General features: G+C 42.2%; 1 protein-coding gene across 1 annotated transcript; it reads left to right on the top strand.

Moving 5' to 3' along the window:
* Nucleotides 1-4,732: 4,732 nt before the first annotated feature.
* Nucleotides 4,733-8,013, top strand: C18H15orf61 (chromosome 18 C15orf61 homolog). Its single transcript, XM_055002866.1, has 2 exons — nt 4,733-5,126; nt 6,761-8,013. Exons 1-2 carry the CDS (start codon nt 4,787-4,789, stop codon nt 6,886-6,888), a joined length of 468 nt encoding a protein of 155 aa, XP_054858841.1. The 5' UTR covers nt 4,733-4,786; the 3' UTR covers nt 6,889-8,013.
* Nucleotides 8,014-21,441: the final 13,428 nt, after the last annotated feature.

Here is a 21,441-nt window from a genome sequence, read left to right as displayed (position 1 = left end):
GGGGCTTTTTATTGACGTCTCTGGGTCAGGAGGATGGTAACATTCTTCAGTCTGTTCCTTATGCGTAGATCTGCTAAACTGGTAGCTGCCAACTTCTCAAGATCTATGAGTAACGTCAGGGCTTTTTTTCTGGGAAAAGAGGTGGTGGAACCCAGGACCGCACAATGATGTCACTTTGGGTCAGCTGGAACAAGGGGGGAGTTTTTTAAAGTTTAAATCGCCCTTGGTGAAAATGGTCACATGACCAGTGGCCCCACCCCCTGATCTCCAGACAGAGGGGAGTTTAGATTGCCCTTCGTGCAGTGGCACAGAGGGCAATCTAAACTTCCCTCTGTCTGGAGATCAAGGGGCAGGGCTACCAGCCATGTGACTGTTTTCAAGAGGTGTCGGAACGCCGTTCCACCGCGTTCCAGCTGGAAAAAAGCCCAGTGTAACATCATTCCAAAATGCTGAAAGTTTCACTGTTAGTTGTTTTAGCTTCTGTTAACATTTGATATGCGTACCCTGGGGCTTGTACCACAGGACTACAGACTAACACCTAATTTGTTTCCAATTTTGATTCTCTGTGGTTTTCCATGTCTCCTTGGAAAAGTTCATCTTCCTCATATCCTACAAATCTGACGGAGGAAAGATGATCTCATGTATTTTAAACTAAGCAGTCAATGATTTCATGGAATATTACTGAGCAATTTGAATGTTTTCTAGGAAATCCCATCAATGAAATATTAATTTAAAGAGGGTTTTTGCAGGAAATGGTCATAGTAGATTTTGCGATATCCTTTGATAAGAATTCTTCCTTCCATTAAAAAAAAAACAATTTGAAAGGTTAGTGGAGGCAGAAGACGAGTTGTATGAGACTGCAGTTAGTATCAGAGCTATAAGGAAAAGCAAAGCAAGAGATAGACAGCCCAAACTGCTTATTGGCTCCATCCTGTCCTGATCCCATTAAAATGGGGGGGGGGTTAAGTCGGGGGGGGATCTTTTTTACACAAACTCCTCCTAATCCTCCCCTGCATCTTTCATCATGGGAGGCTAGGCAGCCAGTTCCTAGGACTCTGTCTTAGGACTCAGCTCACACGTCAAAGGCCCGCTTCTCAGAGTTGGGCCATGTCTGGGTTTTTCAAAATTACGTTTAACTAGAGTAACAAATCCAATCCCATGCAGGTATACTCAGATGCAAGTCCCACTATTTTCAGTGGAGCTTATTCTCAAGTACGTGTGCATTAGCTCATCCTGTGCACACTTATCTAGGAGTAAGCCCCCACTGGACAAAATAAGCATGCATAGAATTGAAAGCCAGGGTGGTGTAGTGGTTAAAGTGTCAGGCTAGGATCTGGGAGGCCCAGGTTCAAATTCCCACTCTGCCATGAAAGCTGTCTGGCTGACCTTGGGCCAGTCATACCCTCTCAGCCTAAACTACCTTATGAGGTTGTTGTGAGGATAAAATGGAGAACAGAAGAAGTATGAGCCACTTTGGGGTCCCTACTGGGAAGAAAGGGTATAAAACAAACAAATTGTTATGAGTGGAGAAAATTCTCTACAACCATGTGACAATTTCGGAAGGATATGTATCTCTTCAGTTACACACCTGCTTTCAGATTTCTCAGAAATGACCGTTAGAGCCTCTTAGTTCAATAAATGATAACATACCGCTTAGAAAATATTCTGCTTTCAAGACAGGATGGCATTGAAGAGAAAATTTCCTTCCTTCAAAGATGATCTTCTTAAAGTATAATTTATTTATTCCTTGTAGGTTAAACATCCACTCTTTTCCACAAGCCACATCACTTTTCTACATCTTGAAATTTAGAGCCACGCAACAATAAATACTCGTCATGGAACAAATCGTGTTTTGGATTTTTGAAAAACATCGTGGTTGAAGATGTACACATGCCAATCTGAATTTCAGACTCAAAGACATACTCTCACTGGGAATTATATCAGATCCAATTTCTTTGCTTTGGCTTAAAGGGATATTGATTCATTCTTCCAATAAAATGCAAATGTGTTTATTTTTGAAAGTAGTTTGGCCTTGTTGGTTGTGTTGTGGAGCGTGGCAATAATTTCTCCAGTTTGGGTACATAGACCTCTCAGGGGATTGCATCTAGAAAGTGTGCAGGTCTGGGAACGCAAACAGCAGTTTTATTTCTTACGATGAATAAAATACAAATTTCTCAGTGGTCCATTCAGAAGGAAAGAGGATATGTTGTATATTCCTTCAGAACTGGAGTAAGATTTTCTGGAAACATAGCTAGTGGGTAGAGTTATCCTCCTTACTTTGCAAATTTATTTGCGTTTATTTGCAAATGTATTTATTTTAAAATTCCTATCATGCTTTTTCATCATTGTAGATCATCACTAAGGCAGTTTACAGCATCAATTAAACAGTCATAATAAAAACATAAAATGGAGAAATTATCAATAATTCATTAAAAAAAATCAGTTATCAAACAAAAGCTTGGATCAACAGAATGTTTAACTTATATAAAATTTGTCAGGGTAGAAACTTGTTGAACAAAGGATGAATATATTCATATCCTAAGTTAATTCAAGGGCATCCAACAAAGTTGAGGGGTAGTAGATGCAGATCAGACAAAAGGAAATACTTCTTTATGCAATGAGATAGATCAGATAGATAGCTGAAGAAGTGAGCTGTGACTCACGAAAGCTCATATCCTACCACAAATTTTGTTAGTCTTACAGGTGCTACTGGACTCTTGTTCTTTTCTACTATTTATGCAATGTGTAATTAAAATGTGAAATTATCTGCCAGAGGGTGTAGTGATGGCCACTGGCATAGAGAGAGTAGAGAGCGACCTCAAGTCATAGCTGACTTATGGCAACCCCTGGTGGGGTAGTTATGGCAAGAGACTCATAGAGGTGGTGTGCCATTGCCTGCTTCTGGGCCACAGGCAGAGACAGCTTTAAAAGGGGCTTAGACAGATAGGTCTATGAATGGCTACTAGCCCTGGTGACTGAAGTGACCTTCATATTCAGAGGCAGTAAACCTCTCAATACCAGTGCCAGGAAGCAAAATTAGGGGAAGGCCTCAGCCTCTAAGCCCTGTTGTTGGCCCTACAGAATAATTGGTTGGACACTGTGAGACAGAATGCTGGAGTAAATGGGCCACTCCAGCAGGGCTCTTCTTAAGTTCTTCTGGGACTGACACCTAGCACGAAAAACAGGATCTGGAGCTGAGCACAGCACAGTACAAACTAAGCCTGGGTGGAACTCTGACACACGCAAACAGGTGACTAAAAAGAGTTGCAGTTGGCAGCTTGCATTGGCTCGTGGTTACCTGCCTGGAGAAAAATGTCACATTAGGAGAGGCTTAACAGGATCTTATTTAATTCCATGCCTCTTCAAGGGAAGAGGTTTCAAAGACGCTTTTTATGTCATCCATTCTCCTTGGCAGTTGGTTTGACTCTCTTTAGATTTTTAGTCCCTCCTGCTCCATTTTCCTTCCAATGTTACTTCACTACGGGCAGGTTTTGGGGGTTACAGCAGAAATATTTGGTGCTGATGACATCTGAGTGCCCAGAGGGCTACCGTTCCCTCCTTTCAGGGCAACCCCACACCCCTGCAGTGAAGACCAGCATCTTCCAGTCTCCTCCCAGCATCCTCCTCCTGTCACTTCAGCTAATTCCAAAAGCACATTTAAAGCTCTCTCTGCTCTATTAATTATCAAAAGGTAAGTTGAGTCAAAATTTGTTCTTGCCACTGATTAGTAATGAGTGGCCTGTAGCACATTCTAGCACATAAACAGGCTACGTTGGAGCGTAGTAATTGATTAATTAGCACAATCTTGCTCTCCAGCTCGCTGGTCTGAGATGGCAGTTAGAAATATTGTTCATAATTATCGGGGGGGGGGGGAGGACTCTACTCCCATTTCCATTTGCTCTTCTTTCCCCTCCCAGATGATGCTTAATGGTTCAAAACTGTGAGTTTTACTCAGATAAATGATCACATCCAAGGAAAGGAGTGGGTGGGGTGTTGTTGTGTCCCCCTCCTTTGAAGTTGAACGATTTTCTAGTTCAAAAGGCATCACTCAATTATTGTATTATTATTGTTTAATAGATCCAGGAGTTAGTTGTATGAGTCTGTAGTTGCAAAATAGTAAGGAGTCCAGTAGCACCATTGACTAACCAGCTGTAGCATAAGCTTTCAAGAACCACAGCTTTCTTCGGCAGATGCGGATCTGACGAAGAGAGCTGTGGTTCTCAAAAGCTTATGCTACAGTTGGTTAGTCTTAAAGGTGCTGCTGGGCTCTTTACTATTGTTTAATTGTGTGGTGCGTGTGTGTATATATAAATGGTATTTATATATATATATATATATATATATATATATATATAAAACGATGACGGTGTGGGATATTCGCGGGAAGGAAGCCTTTCAGGCAGCCCCGCGAAGCCCCCTCAGGCACCCAAGCTTCCTTTTCGCGCCCTGCACCACAAGCCTCAGAAATCAAAAGCGGGAGCGCGCACGCGCAAAACAAATTGCCGGGCGCGCGCAGCCTCCCTCCCCCCGGCTTTCGCGCAGACGCAGTGCAGGGGTCGGGAGAATTGAAGGCCGCTGCGCATGCGCGCAAGTGTTGAAAGTGAGGAAGAAAACGTTCTTTATGTGTGTAAACATTCAGACGAGACGCGTGTCCTTTGAATAACGGGGGGAAAGGTCGGGGGGGGGGGTTGGAGACAGCCTCCTTCTGTTGAGAGGGGGACCGTGTGGAAAGGGGCCGCTGGAGGCCGGGCAGGGCCGTGCGGCGTTCCCTGCGTGCTCCTCAGGCATGGTCCCCCTGAAGAAGCTGCACCAGGCGTTCCTCAGGCTGGCCCTGCTGCTGCCCGCGGAGGGCGGCGGCGCGCCCCGGCCCAGGGCCTCGGAGGTGCTGAGCCAGCACCTGCTGCAGCGGGGCCTGCCCCACTGGACCTCCTACTGCGTCAAGTACAGCTCGGTGCGCAACGACCAGTTCGGGCTCTCCCACTTCAACTGGGAGGTGCGGGGCGCCAACTACCACGTCCTGCGGACGGGCTGCTTCCCCTTCATCAAGTACCACTGCTCCCGGGCGCCCCGCCAGGACCTGGCCCTGCAGGACCGCTGCTTTACGGCCCTCAAGCTCATCAACCTGGGTGAGCCGCGCGCCGAGGCGGCTTCCACGGCCCCCGCCGCCGGTCCCGCTTGAAAGGGCGAGCGGATTTCGCGGGCTCTCGTTTCCGTTGAACCCCCGGAGCCGGTTCATATTTCAGGCTCCCCCAATGCACCTCTGTCCACCGGGCAGTGCAAGCATTGAAGGATATTTTGCCGTTTCTCAGTGGGATGAATTGCACTGGTCTCATACTCGATATGTGCAACAACAACAAAAAGCTGATAATACTTTTCTGTGCCAGGGTGTGTAGTGGTTAGAGTGTTGGATCTGAAATCACACCAGGACGGTCGAATAAAGGGAGAGGCAATGTTAGCCCGGAAGGGTAGTTTAAGAAAACAGACCTGAAAGCTCTGTCAGTGTCACCTCTCTAGAGCCCTCAAAGATCACTCCTCCTCAGAGGGTTTGTTTATTTCCTCTTCACCTCCCCTAAGGGGAGGTGAAATTGACAGAGAGGCCAAGAGGAAATAAACAAACCCTCTGAGGAGCGATCTTTGCAGGCTCTAGAGAGGTGAAACTGAGCGCCTTCTGATCTGTCTTATAAAACTCAGCTTCCCAGCTAACATTGCATCTTCCTTCACTCAAGCATCCTGCTATAATTTGTCTCATGTAGAGAGAGTATCTGCCTTGGAAAGTTGCTGGATGACTTCTGACCAGTCATACCTTCTCAGCCTAACCTACTCCACAGGGTTGTTAGGATTGAAAAAAAGGAGGGAAAGTGATGTTGTAAGCTGCTTTGAGTCCCCATTGGAGAAAAAAGTGGGGTATAAATATGTAAATAAAAATAAGCGATACAGATTAAAAGCATATCCTCCTCAATAACTTCTAGAGGAGTCCCTCAGGAGTCTTTGTTCAAATATGAATGACACTATAGTGTAGTGTTTAGAGTGCTAGGCATGAATCTGGGAGACCCACGTTTGAGTCCCCACTTGGCCATGGAAGTTGGCTGGGTAACCTTGGGCCAGCAATATACTTTCTGCCTAGCCTACCTCACAGGGTTGTTGTGAGGTTAAAATAGAAGCCAGGAGAATGATGCAAGCGGCTCTGGGTCGCTATTGGGGAGAAAGGTGGAGTACAAGTGAAATAAATAATAAAAATTAATTTAAGAGAGCAAAAAATATTACCCAGGCTTGCATCTTGTAAACTAGATAAGCATGTGCTATCGCAGACAGGAGATTGCTAGAGGAACAAAACCCTGATCTTCAAAGAAGGGCTCAAAGGTATCTTGGTGTAATTAACATGCTTTAACATCACTTTCTTTAGAAGAAACTAAGGTGCTTCTGAAAAATGGCAAAATAATATCTTTTAACTCAACCATATACTCAGCCTTATAGTTACTCTAAAGTAATGTAGCCTTGCACTATGGTGGCTATATCTCTCCCTTCTTGCAACATGAAGGCCAGAAGAGGGAGACCAGCAGCTACTATAGCACAGCATTGCATTTCCCTAACTTTTCTAGAGTGCTACAGTGCAACAACTTCCAGTCTTGATAGCATTTGTTTGTATTCTGTTTCTTGAACTTTATGCTTCCTTTCTGTCCATGTTTGGTATAATGTAGCCACTGTCTTAAAACATACTGCCTTGGTCTGTTTTTGATCTGTTCTTTTGTGTGTTTTATAGGTATTCCTACTTTATTGTATGGAATTGGTTCCTGGTTCCTTGTCACCGTGACAGAGACTGTTCACACCCGCTATGGCCCGGTTACTGTTTACTTCCTAAATAAAGAAGATGAAAATGCCATGTACTAAATATCTTTCAAGAACAGATCCTGTTATTACTTGCTGAAGCAGAACATATTTTGCCAGTTTTTTGCAACAGGCTCGAGGCTCAATTGCTGTTTTCAGGGTATTCATAACGCTTGGAGATTTCAGGATATGTCCCTGTTACTTCTTTCCTTCCATTTTGAAACTTGTAAACACATTAAGTATGCTGTGCAGTGACATATGAGTGACCCTGGGAAAATACCTGAATCTGTTTATGTATGTAACTCATTGCAGCTCCAAGTGCAATAATGAAAATGTATATTATTGGGAATTATTTCTGTTTATCTGTTGAATATGTGTGTGTTTCTTCTCATGCAACAGATTAATTTGCAGTGTAATGCAATCCAAAGGCAACTCTTTCCATCAAGATTATTGGGGAGGCTTTGATTTTTAAGAATCTTTATGCAAAAAGAGGTCTCAAACCCATATATTTTGGGAAGGCGCTTTGAAAATTTACATATCTGGCATGTGTCTCTTCATTATAGTGTTTTGTATGTTTGTACAATTTGGAACATTGCTAAATTTAGTGGCTTAGGAGTGGATTGCGCCCTGATAGTTTGGGAACAAAGCAGCCCATGTTAAGTACTGTTAATCCTGAACAGAGTTATACCCTTCTAAGTTCATTGACTTCGGTGGGCTTAGAAGGGTGTAACTGTTTAGGATCAGGTCAAAGAATCCAAGTCAGGATGTTGTAGGAGTGTGGCTACATTATACAGTGGCAGAAAAAAAAAGACATACTTGACTCTCACTGAAATCGGTGAGACTTCAGGGTGCTTAACTTTGGCTGAATTGTGCCCATAGTCAAGTTTGACATACATGGTTAGTGCATTGAAACAGTGCATACGGGGACGAGGTTGTCTCAGATTTGTGACAGAGACTATTAATACTCAGTTTATAATAAGCAAATTCTTACTGGACTGCCTAAACGTTTAGCTTACAGATCTAAGAATGTATATGGAGAATTTTGCTTTAAATTATTATTTTAGCAATGGTCGTCCCGAATATTGGGGATTTGTTTTTTAAAAGCTTAAGATTAGAAGTGGGGAAAGTACACTGGAATAGTGCAAGAGCATGCCTCTTCAGATACTTGTGAAGGGGTTCCCCCCAGTCTCTTGGTAATGTATTTGTTTTGCTTACCTCTAAATAAATTTGTAATCGAAGAAACATCCCAGTATATTTGGACCAAATGTTACCAGAACTGCTCTTTATTATAATGGGGAATTAGCTGTAGCAGTCTGTAACTTAAAATTAAGCGCGGATCATAACCTATGTATACGGAGGTCCCGATCCCAGACACTCTAGTGAAAAAGAGGCAGACAACAAATAGGTTCCAAACACGTGTATTCAGTGTGGCGTAAGCCTAAACTTGCACAAGCATACAAGAGAACATACAAGATCTAAGAAATACAGAGTAGGAAATACAGAGACGTTCGCATTAGCTGGTTCCCAACGATGATAGGGGGAATACTCACTTATCCTGAAGCGAAGCAGAGACACAGCAGCGAGGGGGGTGGTCCAATGCCAGCACTGGAACCACAGACGGACAGCAAGGAAGTCTGGATAGGATGGCACACGCCCCATGCGGTCTGAGAGGCCGGCTTAAATACCCCACAACGTACCCTGGGGCTGGTGCTGTACTTGGTGGTTCTCACAGATTAAAACAAAGGGTCTAATGGGCTACTGAATGGCTTGGATGGGCCACTTTGGTAATCAGATTGTGATAAGTGACACCTCAAGAAGAGGGGACAAAAGAGGGAGGGGGAAATCCAAGTGGGCTGAAAGGATGTTCCAGCGGACAGGGCTTGTCCTGATGTCATCAGCTCTGGAATGCGGAGGTTTCTTTGAGATGCATTCTCTAAGTGCTTGGGATGGTCGGCACTTAGTTCTTCTCCGGGGCGGCTCCTAAGATATGCAGAGCGGGGCGAGGGGCTCTCGCTGCGGACGTGGTGTGCCCGCTTCGCCGAAATGGCTTCCCAAAGCAGTCTTCTTCCCAGGGTCTTCTGGCTGCCTGAGAACATGGATGCCGGCTGGGCATAGCTGGGGCTGGATAGCAGGCTGCCCGGTAGCGAGGGCAAGCTCGGGGACCGGCTCGCGGGAGGCTCCAGGCGGCAACTGACCAGGGAGCGCCTAGCCAGGCTCGCTGGAGGTTTCCCCGGCAGGCGCCCGGCTGCTAGCAGCGGCTTGGACCCATATGAGGCAGGCTTCCATGGAGGCAGGGGGAACAACACTTAAAACACAGTCCAAGGCAAAGAACAGGCACGGTCCGTGGTAGATGGCACTGCAGGCACGGGGCACACAGTCCAAACGCACACTGGGAAGTCCAGATACAGGTCAGGGCAGGGTTGCCCAGAAAGAGAGTCCTTTGTGCAGTTATCCAGACATGGAGTCAGTAAACTACACAGTCTATAGCAGCAGCAAGGTAATTGACACACAGGCAGGAAACTGACACGTGTATTAACACACACACACCTGTAAAGCAATCTTTGGTGTAGCAGTAAAACAGCAATGCAGGAAACTTTAACACAGTCCATGGCAGGCTTTAAAGCAGGGGAGGGGGCCTACTTGGCAACACAAAGAATATTTCTAACACAAATTAAAAAAATAGTTTACACAATGGAGAAGCTGGCATGTTACATTAAGCTTCATTAATAATAAAAGTGACTATTAGCATTTTGCTAGATTGGCTAGAACTGATTTTCCCAGTAATGGGCAAAATTAAATGAGTGCAGCTCGTAAGTTTAAAGTCAAATACTGCTCATTCATTGCTTCTGATTTTGTCAATACTTTGCTGTAAAGGTTTAGTCTCAACACAAGACTGATAAAATGGTTTTTAATTACCACACTATAAATACAGCTTTTCCTTGGAGTGGCCCCTACACTAGCTGCCGTGTATTTGATTTCTGATAATGGAGACTGCTGACTTTGCTTACCTGTTTTTCGATAAGTGGAGGCAACATGACTCCTTGTCCATACGGTGATGGGGTACCTTCCTCGGAGAACCTCTTTGACAAACTACCCTATTGATTCAATACCATTCAGTGCTGCTTGCAGCATTAAATAGAGACTTGATTTCTTGCTCAGTGCTCTCACTGTGTAACAATTAAGCAAATGTAATATTTTCCTTTATTACATGAAAATCAATAGACCTCTTGCACTTTTGGAGTTGATCATGGTGAAGGATGAACTTGTAAGATGGCTGAGGGCAGAGTTCAGATATAATAATATTGGTTGTAGGATTCATTAGGACTGGGGTGTGACCTGTTGAAGTGCTTAAAGGAATGTATGTTATTCATAAAAATGTAAGGCTTTTGTTGACTAAATGTTTGAAAGAGGAGGTTTGTTCTTTTTCTGGAAGATTGCTTTTTTTGTTGGAGTGTTAGTGGCAATCTCAGAATTCCTGTTAGCTAAAGGCTGCTCTCACCTTCTATGGACATCTATGGCACAGGATACTTAATCGTGTAATCTGGTAAATTCTGTAAGGCAGATATTTCCATTGGGTTTTTTTACTGTGAAGAATCCTATCATATTTTTACTGTGGGCTTTTGTTGTATGCATTTAAAAAGATTTAGTGCTCTTAGGAGATTCTTTGGAGCAAGTGTGGGTTAGCTTAGGCCAAGGGTCCCAAATTTTATTGAGTCTGCGGGCACTTCAGGGATTTAGAGAAAGGATAGTGGGCACCACCACAAAATGGCTGACACGGGGAACATTTCAGTATTTTTGTTTCTCTGGAGCCAAGGGAATCTGCCATTTAAATATATTTGAGTTTACATTTTGGGGAGGTGGGTGTTAGATGTCTCCCAGATCCTTCCACAGACAGACAGACAGACAGACAGACAGACAGACAGACAGACAAAAATGTTCAGGAATAAAAGATGATTATTTCAGGTTCTGAACCAGAGGCAGGACTATTTTTAAGTAATAGTATGATTGCCTGAACTAACTATCTGATTGAAATGAATTGTAGTGGGTGGCCTTAGATACTGTCTGCAAGGCTTTTGTAGAATTGGAGACCGACAGAGGAATCTCCTTGAAGCCAGTATTGTGCTGTCTATCCAGTCAATTTTAATTGATACTAGCTTGATACCCATGCTTTGCTACGGTGTTTAATTACTTTTAGGGGAAGACTGGGAGGTGCATTTTACCTCAGGACACATTCAGTGACTCCCAACAGCAACTGCAGACTTTAGAATGTGGGGGGTGAAGACCAATCAGGCCGCATATGCAAATGACCTCTGTGTTCCAACTGTCTCAGTGGGAGGATAAGGTGTGGACTGCTGTGAGCCCCAATCAGCCTGCATATGCAAATAACCTTGAAAGGCTGGCCCAATCAGGGAAGAATGGCCAAGCTGGCAGTGGGTGGGGGTGCAAGCAGGCAGCAGCCTGCCAGCCGCACAGGGAAGCTGTATCCCTTTGGGAAAACACATTTTACTCCTTTTTACCCCCTTAGGGGGTGGATTTCATAAAATCCCTTCTTAGTGGGTGTTTATATCATGAAAGGAATGTTCTCCCCAAATTTCATGTTTCTAGGTCCAGGGGTTTGGGCTGGGTGTTGAGTCAGGTAGGACGTTTGTCTTTATATATATAGATATTCATGAAGATATTCTGGATGTGTCAGGAGCTAGGAGGGTAATGTAGGCTTCCCTGGCTGAGGTTGGTGCAGGGAGTGAATGAACAGGATGAAAGACTCGGAAATGGATAGAGGAGGAGTCATGGAGCAGAGTACCAAGCAGGTACTACGAACCACATTGGTGGGTGCCACGTTGAGGATTGCTATACCAGCTGGTGGACATGAAGCTGACCCAAAGATGTGTCCAGCCCCAAAGCATCCTCCAGAGTCACCCAGGGCCATGGCAGACCGCAGGAGCCCTGCTACAGCAACAGAAGCATGCCAGGCAGCCGCTTTCTTGGCAGAGACTCCACCCAATGACTGCTGCTGCTGGATAACATCAGTGGTGGAAGAGCCCAAGCAAGAAGGGGATGGGCTAAGCCAACTAAGGCAGTAGTCTGAAGACTGCAGCTCATTAAAAGGCCAGCCCATTGCACGGGAAGGTGGGTGTAGAATGTCAGGGTCTGTCAGTTGATGCGGCTCCACTTGGGATTGGTTGAGGAATCCAGGAAGGGGTGGAGACTTGGGAGGCGGGACCCTCCAGAGGCCTATATTAGGAGTGCCCATTCACTGGCCATGGAACAAGGAAGTATTCATGGAAAGCAGGAGGAAGAAGGTGAAGTAACCATTCAGAAATATATTTTATTTTTACTTCACTAGCCTTGTGGACCCATCTCTCAAGTAGCGATAGGCAAGGGTAGGGCACAGGGGTGTCTCACAACTTGCTCATTATTTAATGGGGTCGCTGTTTGTTTTGTTTTTTTGCCATCTGGAAATGATCCATGATTTCACATTGGTTCTGGATGCAGCAGCCCATCTAAGAAAGTCGAACTACTCCACGAGGGTAATATTGCAGCAGCTGTACTGGCTACCTTGCTGCCTTTCCCCATACAAGCCTGGATAGACTTTTAAGATCTTCGTAACAAGGTTTGCTCTCTTTTGCCTCCTGGTAAGAGACCTGTGACTACCAGAGGAAGACTGCTTTCAACAGCAGCCCCATCCTTCCAGAATGGAAGACAGGGGCGGCCTCTTTGCACATCTTGTTCAGGCAGCAGTGAAAGGCTGTATTGTTCAGATGGGCTTTTTCCTGATTGGTTCTAGCAGTGTTTAGTTATTGTTTTCAAGATGTTAGGTTACTTGCCAGTTTTAATGTACTCATTGTTAACCATTTTGAACAGTGAATGGCAAAGAAAAGTAAGTAAATAAATAAAAATCTTCTGCTTCAGAGTTTCTGGGTTTTATAGCTTCCCACAAAAATACATTCTATACATTTTATGATATGCAAAGTCTTAGATATTAATGGAATAGTAAGAAAGATTGCCCTATTCTGCCAAAGCAATGGGATATGGCTTTAAGCCCGATACCTGTTGCTGCAATGGATCTTAAGCTGCAACTTATGCAACAAAAATTTGTTATTGAACACCCCTGCGCCTTTTTAGTAAAGGATTAAGTACAATGTCAGTTGTTGGCATTGTAAGTTATAAGATCTGTCTCTTAAGCATGTGCTTTTGACATGTTATTTAATCCTTTTGAGAGGAAGTTACTCATATTAATTTTGTATTAGAATAATCATTTATTTTCAAAGATGTTTATGTATTTTAAACTATTTACCTTTCTCTTGGAACCTACGTGGTCAACGGAAATGGACCCTCCGTGCCCTTGCAGTTGCTTAAACTTATACTAGAGCATTGGAAAGACAAAAGCCCCCTTCCCATAAAACATTGGGCTGAGGACCTTATAAATTATCAACCTGTGAACACACTGCATATAAGCGGCAATTGTGTATGGACTTATTTTTAGATATCTGGAGACTTTTTTTAGAAGCTTATAGATTTGCCACCATTGTTGTTCTTTTTGGGGGGGGTTTCTCGTTGTTTTGCACAAGTAAATACAAATTTTAAGAAAGCATTACAAGTTCTTGAGATCCAAAACAAATATACTGCCTGTGTGGGCTCTTGCCCGCTGCTGTGGCTCTCCTGCCTAGAAGATCATTGATACCTCCATCAGTGATCCGGAAGGCATTGCCTGGTACCCCCTGGTTTCCTGCTTCCCTGACCCCTTTGACACTTCTCATCCCTTTTCAAATTCAGTTCCTTGCTACTCTTTGTCCTCCATTGCCCTATCCACAACCCCTCCTTTTCTACTTTATTTTCTCACCTTTCTCATTCCTTTCTTCCCCTTCCTTTGCCTCTTCCTTCTCTGACTTTTTGAACTTCACCTCTGCTCCATGTAACTTACCCAGGCAGCTTCAAGGTGTGCTACAAGCAATGAAAGGATGGAGGGGGGAGCAAATAACAGCTGCCTCCTGCAGACTGAAGCAGTGGCAGCTGAAAGGGTCATGGGCACCTGAGCTCACAGCTTAGCTCTGTTTGTCTTCATTAAGGATCTGCTTGAAACTACCACCAGAGCTCCACAACAAGCCGGAAGGAGAGGAGAGGGACAGTAGGTATGAGAAGAGCTGGAAGAGAATGGAGGAGTTACACTTTTCCAGTCTCAGCCAGGAAAACTCACCCCTCTTCCAGCACCAGAATATTTTCATACTTCCCTCAAATAAAATCCTTTGTACACAGGCTAATGGATCTGCAGTATTGGCTTTAAGCCAATCCCACAGAGACTCGCAGATGGTCTCTTAAGCTTTAGGGTGCACTATGGCAGTCATTTTGTAGCGGCACCCACTAGCTATTCTCAAAATTCCAAGTGTCCACAGGCATAACATGGTTGGGAACCCCTAAACTAGCAAGTTTTCAGACATGAAACAGTTGCGTCAGTCGGCCCACAGCTGTATCCAGCGGAGGTATTCAAGCTTGCGTTTTTCAAATCCATGCTACATAGCAAACTACTTTTCAGATGAGAGTTTTAAAAATCCCACTGAATGTGGGCAGATCCGAGGCACGCTTCTTGCTCTTGAGCCCTTTGTCCACTGGGCAAGAAATTATTACTTAAACTTGCTTCTAAATTGTATTTGCGAGTTTGTACATTTAAGATGACTGAAACGCATCATGACCTTTCAACTTCCAAGAAACATGATCTACTCTATTCTCCTTTGAAACACAATAGGAATGGTCTTGTACTGCTTGCTTTAATTATCTCTTTCACTCTGTATAAGGATGATGTTTAAAAGAAAGAGAGAGCCCATTTTAAAGGCTGGGAACTTTGTTGTTAAGCACAGAGAAATGAATACTGATAACCGAAACCTTAGTCTAAACCTGGTTGATGGGTATCTACTTTTCTTTTTCGGTATTCCCCTCTCAAACAGTAATGACTAGTGGGTGCATCTTAACTTAAACGAGTGCTTAGCCTGATATCTTACCCAGGTCAACCGTCTAAGGTATCAGAGTTAAACTGTGTTACTGTAAATTAATGGAAAATGTAACTGTGCTTTGCTGAAAGATCAATGTCCAATAAAGGCCACATAATCAAATCTTGTTGTAATGATTGAGGTCCTTAATTGCCTTTCAAAGTTAAGGTGGTAATCAGCATAGGTTAAACTGATCTTTTTTTTACTAGTTCAATTACATGCTAATGGCTAGTGCCAAGAAAGAATCTTTAACTACTTATATGTATTAAATCTTACATTACTAATGAAAAATTACTTAAGCTGCCCAATCAATAAAGTGTGAGTCTTAATTACTATATTTCACTTTTAGACCTTTTGTGTGTTTGACAAATTTTGTCCACTAGAGATTTCTCAACAATAAGCGTTATTAACAGAAGGCTTGTACAAGAAGTATAGTTTACTAATCCAAATGTCTGGATTTCTTGGATGTTTTGTGTATTTGTGTTAAAAGAAACATCCTGCTTGCATTAATGCCTATTAATGTCAATATGTAAAGGTCTTACTGATTTGTAACAAAAAAAGAAGTGAAGCCAAGTTGCAGGTTAGTCCACACACATATTTAAGGGCTAGGCCAAATGTACAAGAAATAGCAAGATGAACCAAATGACTTTCCCGCTTTGGAATAAAATGATGAACTGGCCCTCTTTGCGAAACGACAAATGGTATTTTATTAAATGTTTATTAAAACATTTATATCCCACCTTTCCATGTGGTTCAGGGCAGTTTAAGCACTCGTTTACTGAAGAAAACCCACTGAATTCTATCGCCAAGATCTATAGGGTACTCTTTGGAATAGAAAGCAGGAACAATAACTTCCTAAAAACACAGTATACAGTAACGTGTTTATTTTCACTTATGATTAATTGACCAGGTCTAAATTCTGGGTCTTTGTTGAATTAGCAAAATCTGATCTCAGAAAACACTTTATTCTGCTACCATGACCTGAAAAAAGTGAAACTGCATGCGTAGATGAAGTAAATGTACATGTACTTCATCACAAAATGAGAACCTAACTGAAGAAATTCAGTTTAAATTAGCCAGGATAATTTATCACAAACATGTGGTTGTGCTGCGTAGATTTATGTAGCTTAATTATTTACATTAAGACTTCATAATAGTAAAGTAAATATATTGTAGTATACTTTGTAAAATAATGAAATCACAGTAATGCGAGACTTATTCATGTCAAATTGCTATTAAATGTCTCTTGAGGAATTGCAAACAGGCCAGGAGCACTTTAGCTGAGTGTGTGCAGGTTCCAGCAGCTGTGTGCAGTTCAGCAAAGTTCAAACGAGAAGTATTTGCTCTTTAAAACGCAAATGTGTATGTACTCACTCATATGAAAAGCAATTCTGAAGTGAAAAATGGTACCTAACTAGTCTTCACACTGTGTGTTTGCTGCAGTTTCCAAGCAAGGTAGCGTACACATCGCTAAGAGTTATCTTAATGACATTTGCCTCATTTTAAGCACAGTTTATGAGCTCTGAGCTAGTTCATTACAAAACCTTTCTTTCAATAATATTAATAATTCTAATTGAACCTAACTGCAAAATATGATGTAAAGCAGTTCCTAACAACAACAGCCTGAGGTTTAAGAAAGGTTTAAATGTTAACATTCAAATGTTTTAAAATGTTGCACTTTTAAGAAAACCACACATGAAGGGGTTTGGATTTGTTTGCTTGGAGGGGGAAGGAGTGGAATTATGAACACTATAAAGTCAATATGCCTTAGTTAACCCAAATACATAAATCTATTTGAATTCTTTTTTGAAAAAATGACATTAAGATATGGTCATTATATGCCTTGTGATTCATGGTCTTTGTTACATACGTGCTTTGTAATATATGAATAATTTAGTAAGAAAAATCACAATAATTTTGTTGTTACTCAAAAATTTATAGGTTGGCAAAAACAATTACACAGCCCCCGAAGCGGGTGGAGGGAGGTTGAGCAACATAGTTAATGTAGTCCAATCTGTACCTTTCACACTGAATGTTTTCAATAATAATGTGGCATATATTGCGTTTAAGCACCTTTTCATTTTGTTCTGTGAGAAAGGGGCAGAATCTCCAGCATGTTCCATTAAAATAAATAGGGGCGGGGGCACAAAGGTATCCTGGTACAGATAATGTAATCGGTGAGTTTTTCAATAGTCGTGGCCCTCTGGGAACAGGAAAAGTTATTCCTAGAGTGTCCAAACTGTGTCTTTAGTGTAATTTTGAGTATCAGAAAGTTCCTTTTTGAATGAAACAACTGATAAGGTTATGAAAATATCTTGTAGGGGAGGAGATCTCACGTTCTTGGTGCCCCTGGCCCCAGCCCCTTGGGTCACTTCTTCAGGGATATCAGGAAATGTCAATTCAGAAAGGGAACATTTGGCATGGTTGTAATGACATTTCCTTTGGGGACAGTGAATTAAATCTGTCTCAAACCATGCTGGATTCCAAAAGATCTGAATTCCAAAGAGCTACTGTAGGCCTGGGTACCCCCGGTGACTTTTCCTCCCTCTTTGAACACCAGACCAACATCCCATATTGCAAACTGTTTTTGAACTTTTCTTCCATTTTAAAAGAGTTCTACCATTCAGCATGCTGAACTGCTGTTTCAGAAACATGAGCTGCTCTGCACACACAGAACATCACAAGGCCTCTTTGGATCTAGGCTCATGTATGCAAAATAGTAAAGAGTCCAGTAGCACCTTTAAGACTAACCCACTTTATTGCAGCATAAGCTTTAGAGAAACACAGCTCTCTTTGTCAGCTCTGATGAAGACAGCTGTGGTTCACGAAAGCTTATGCTACAATAAAGAGTCCAGTAGCACCTTTAAGACTAACCAACTTTATTGTAGCATAAGCTTTCGAGAATCACAGTTCTCTTCGTCAGATGCATGGAGGGCAAGAAGAAACTGGTCAGATATATAGGTGGAGAGGGGGGGGAGTAGATGCAAACAGTAGCTTCTGATATGGAGATCAGTTTGCTTCTGTTAAGGAAATCAGTTACTGCTGATAATGAGATAACCATTCATAGTCTCTATTCAATCCCAGCCTGACTGAGTCAAATTTACATATGAATTCCAATTCAGCAGCTTCCCATTGGATTTTGTTTTTGAAAAGTTTCTGTTGAACTACAGTGACTTTTAAGTCCTTGATGGAATGTCCTGGTAGATTGAAGTGTTCTCCCACTGGTTTCTGGATGTTGCCATTTTTAATATCAGATTTGTGTCCATTTATTCTTTTGCGCAGAGGTTGGCTGGTTTGTCCAATGAATGGTTATCTCATTATCAGAAGTAACTGACTTCCTTAACAGAAGCAAACTGATCTCCATATCAGAAGCTACTGTTTGCATCTACTCCTCCCTCCCCTCTCCACCTATATATCTGACCAGTTTCTTCTTGCCCTCCATGCATCTGACGAAGAGAACTGTGATTCTCGAAAGCTTATGCTACAATAAAGTTGGTTAGTCTTAAAGGTGCTACTGGACTCTTTTTGATTTTGCTACTACAGACTAACACGGCTAACTCCTCTGCAGCTACAATAAAGTGGGTTAGTCTTAAAGGTGCTACTGGACTCTTTACTATTTTGCAACTACAGACTAACACAGCTCATGTCTGTGGTTGAAAGGAATTTTGCATTAGATCAGACTGCTTGATGCTTCATTTTCCCTTTCTGCTTTTGTAGCAATTGAATTTTCTCGCGAGCATGAATTATCTCAAGCCGTTTGCTCAGTAACAACTTTTTAAAAAAACAACCTACCTTCTGATTGGGGCACCCAGTGGTCTGAATGCCGTAGGTTGCTCTGTGCGTGCTGTTTGATTGGATAACTGATCCTGCATCATAGCAGCAGTTTGCAGTGCATGGCCTTTTGTTTTTTTCCAGGTCTGAAGGTTGGCTCACACATGCATACATATCTGATGACTTATAGCTGGACGTATGAACAGCATCTGTTGCAAAGCACTATTGGAGATGATAACGAAATCCTGAGATGGTTCATTCATTCATGCCAGTTACCTCTTGATGCTATGGAGAGATCAAGCAAACCAGCCCTGCAATTCTATGAGAACATTGTATCAGTGGGGCTTGGAATGTACGAATGACATTTGGAAAATTGTACGTTGGAGTCCTGGTAGAATTAATTCATGATTCTCATCTGTTTAACCTTTGCACTACACAAACTCCTTTGGCACTCGCTTTTGAATAAATTAATCAATAAATGTCTTAAGGGGTAACACACTGACATTAAGTGATGTTGAGTATGCAATCTAAGTCAATCTCAGAGCTATTGTTTTATGGGCTGGGGGGGCGTCTTTCTTTTGCTAATAGTGGTTCCTGGTTTATTGCTTATTCTCTGTGGGGCAGAAAACACTGTTGCTCGATGCACAAGTGTTTGAGCTGCTTTAGAAAGGAAAATATTAAAAATCAGAAGTTTGATTACTGCTGTCTCAATACAAACCTGAATAAGGAATTTTGGCCAAGAGTAGCCACACTGAAAAAACCCTGCATAATTTTTATGCAAATCTGGTAGTTGAGTTGGTTTTCCCCATAGATCTATGAATGAAAAATATATATTAGGAGGGGGGAAAGTATAAGGCCACAGAATTTCTATTGCTTTGTAGCCTATTCTTTATAACCTAATAGAAAATGAATCTTCATTGAGAGGTATATAGGGACTTCATGCAGACAGTTCATTTCAACAGCACTGAAGTCCATGTGGACAGTCACTATTTCTAGTATAGTCATGAGATGAGACTATTAATTTTTTTTCTGTACCAGTTTAAATTGTAAAGTTATTGAACAGAAAGATAATTTATCTCCGCTAATGGCCATTCAAGGATTAAATGTTTAAAAAAATGCTCAGCAACCTAGAATCTTAATGAGGGGAAGCCAAAGAGCTTCATGAATTAGATCAAATACAGCTGGCAGGACAGCCCCCATCCCCCACATGCGATGAAGCAGAATTAAATTATGAAGCGTGTCATTTACCTTGAATAATAAAGACTGTGGCCTGTTCCATATGAACACATAGAACTGTAAATGCTTCCTGGATGGTTTTCACAGGAGGACCTGATCCATGCATACATTTTAACTTGTACAGGGTATGCTGGTGGTACAGTCTCTTCCTGCTGTTTGCTCACATCGTGCCATGCTCAGATGACTACTACTCCTGAACATGGATGTTCCATCTGTACCAGTTGATAGTTGTTGGTTCTATGCTCCTTGAGTCTGCCCACGTTTTAAAACGCGATCTATCCCAGTATTCACAACCCCATCTTGTAGAGATGACTGCCACAAGTTAATTTGGTGTAGTGGTTAAGAGCAGCGGGGCTCTAATCTGGAGAACCGAGTTTGATTCCCCACACCTCCACCTGAAGCCAGCTGAATGACCTTGGGTCAGTCACAGCTTTTTGGAGTTCTCTCAGCTCCACCCACCTCACAGGGCGATTATTGTGGGGAAAATAATGACATACTTTGTAAACCGCTCTGAGTGGGCATTAAGTTGCCCTGAAGGGCGGTATATAAATCTAATATTATGATGTTATTATTAATTGCCTATTGGGTAAAGAAGTATTTCCTTTTTCTGAACCCTACTGCCAAGGCTATCAGTTTCACTGGATGAATCCTAGTATTAGGACACAGCAAAATAATTCTATTTAGCGCTCCTGACTGTTTATGCACTTTATAATGATTTTGGGAGGTGTAATCTACAACTACAGCCCATCCGGCTAAGCTTCCAAGCCTGGACGAGGACGAGGCAGAAAAGAACAGTGCCACTGAAGGCTTATTAATTTTATTATTATTCACTATCTGCATTGTTTAGAGTATACCTTACCTCAGCTTCTTATTTGCATTGTTCCCTAATTCTGTAATTCTTGGACATATTATTTGTTGGTTGTCTTATGCTGCTTGACTGTACTGCTTTATATACTGTAACCCGCCTTGAGTAGAAAGGAGGACTGTAAATAAAGTAAATGGAAAATAAACGGGAAATAAATAAAAGGGGTTTTTCAAAGAAGCCATGTTCCCATTTTCTAGCCCCAGTAAGAAGCTGAAAATTGGGACCGAAAACACTGTTGGTTGCTACACAAGTGTTTGAGCTGCTTTAGAAAGGAAAATATTAACAACGAAAAGTTGGATTACTGCTGTCCCATCACAGACTTGGATAAGGAATTTTGGCCAAGAGTAGCTACACTGAAAAAACCTACATATTTTTTGTGCTTTTGCTCACAAACCTGGATAAGAAGAGGAGTTAGCTGTGTTAGTTTGTAGTAGCAAAATAGTAAAGAGTCCAGTAACACTTTTAAGACTAACCAACTTTACTGTAGCATAAGCTTTCAAGAACTACAGTTCTCTTTGTCAGATTTTGGCCAAGAGTAGCCACACTGAAAAAAACTACATAATTTTTATGCAAATCTGGTTTTCTCCCCAGATCTAAGCATGAAAAATAGATATTATTGTCTGTTTCATCCCCTTAATGTTTTTTTCTCTTTATTTTCATTTCAATGTAATGCTTAAGAAAGATTGTAATAAAAGGAAAAAGTGATAATAAAGGAATAATAAAAGGAAGAAGTATCTGAAGAAATGAGCTGTGACTCACAAA

Source organism: Eublepharis macularius, chromosome 18 (assembly GCF_028583425.1).
Source record: "Eublepharis macularius isolate TG4126 chromosome 18, MPM_Emac_v1.0, whole genome shotgun sequence".
NCBI classification, from domain to species: Eukaryota; Metazoa; Chordata; class Lepidosauria; order Squamata; family Eublepharidae; genus Eublepharis; species Eublepharis macularius.
Note: the sequence above shows the minus strand (reverse complement) of the source record. Positions and strands in the feature narration are given on the sequence as shown.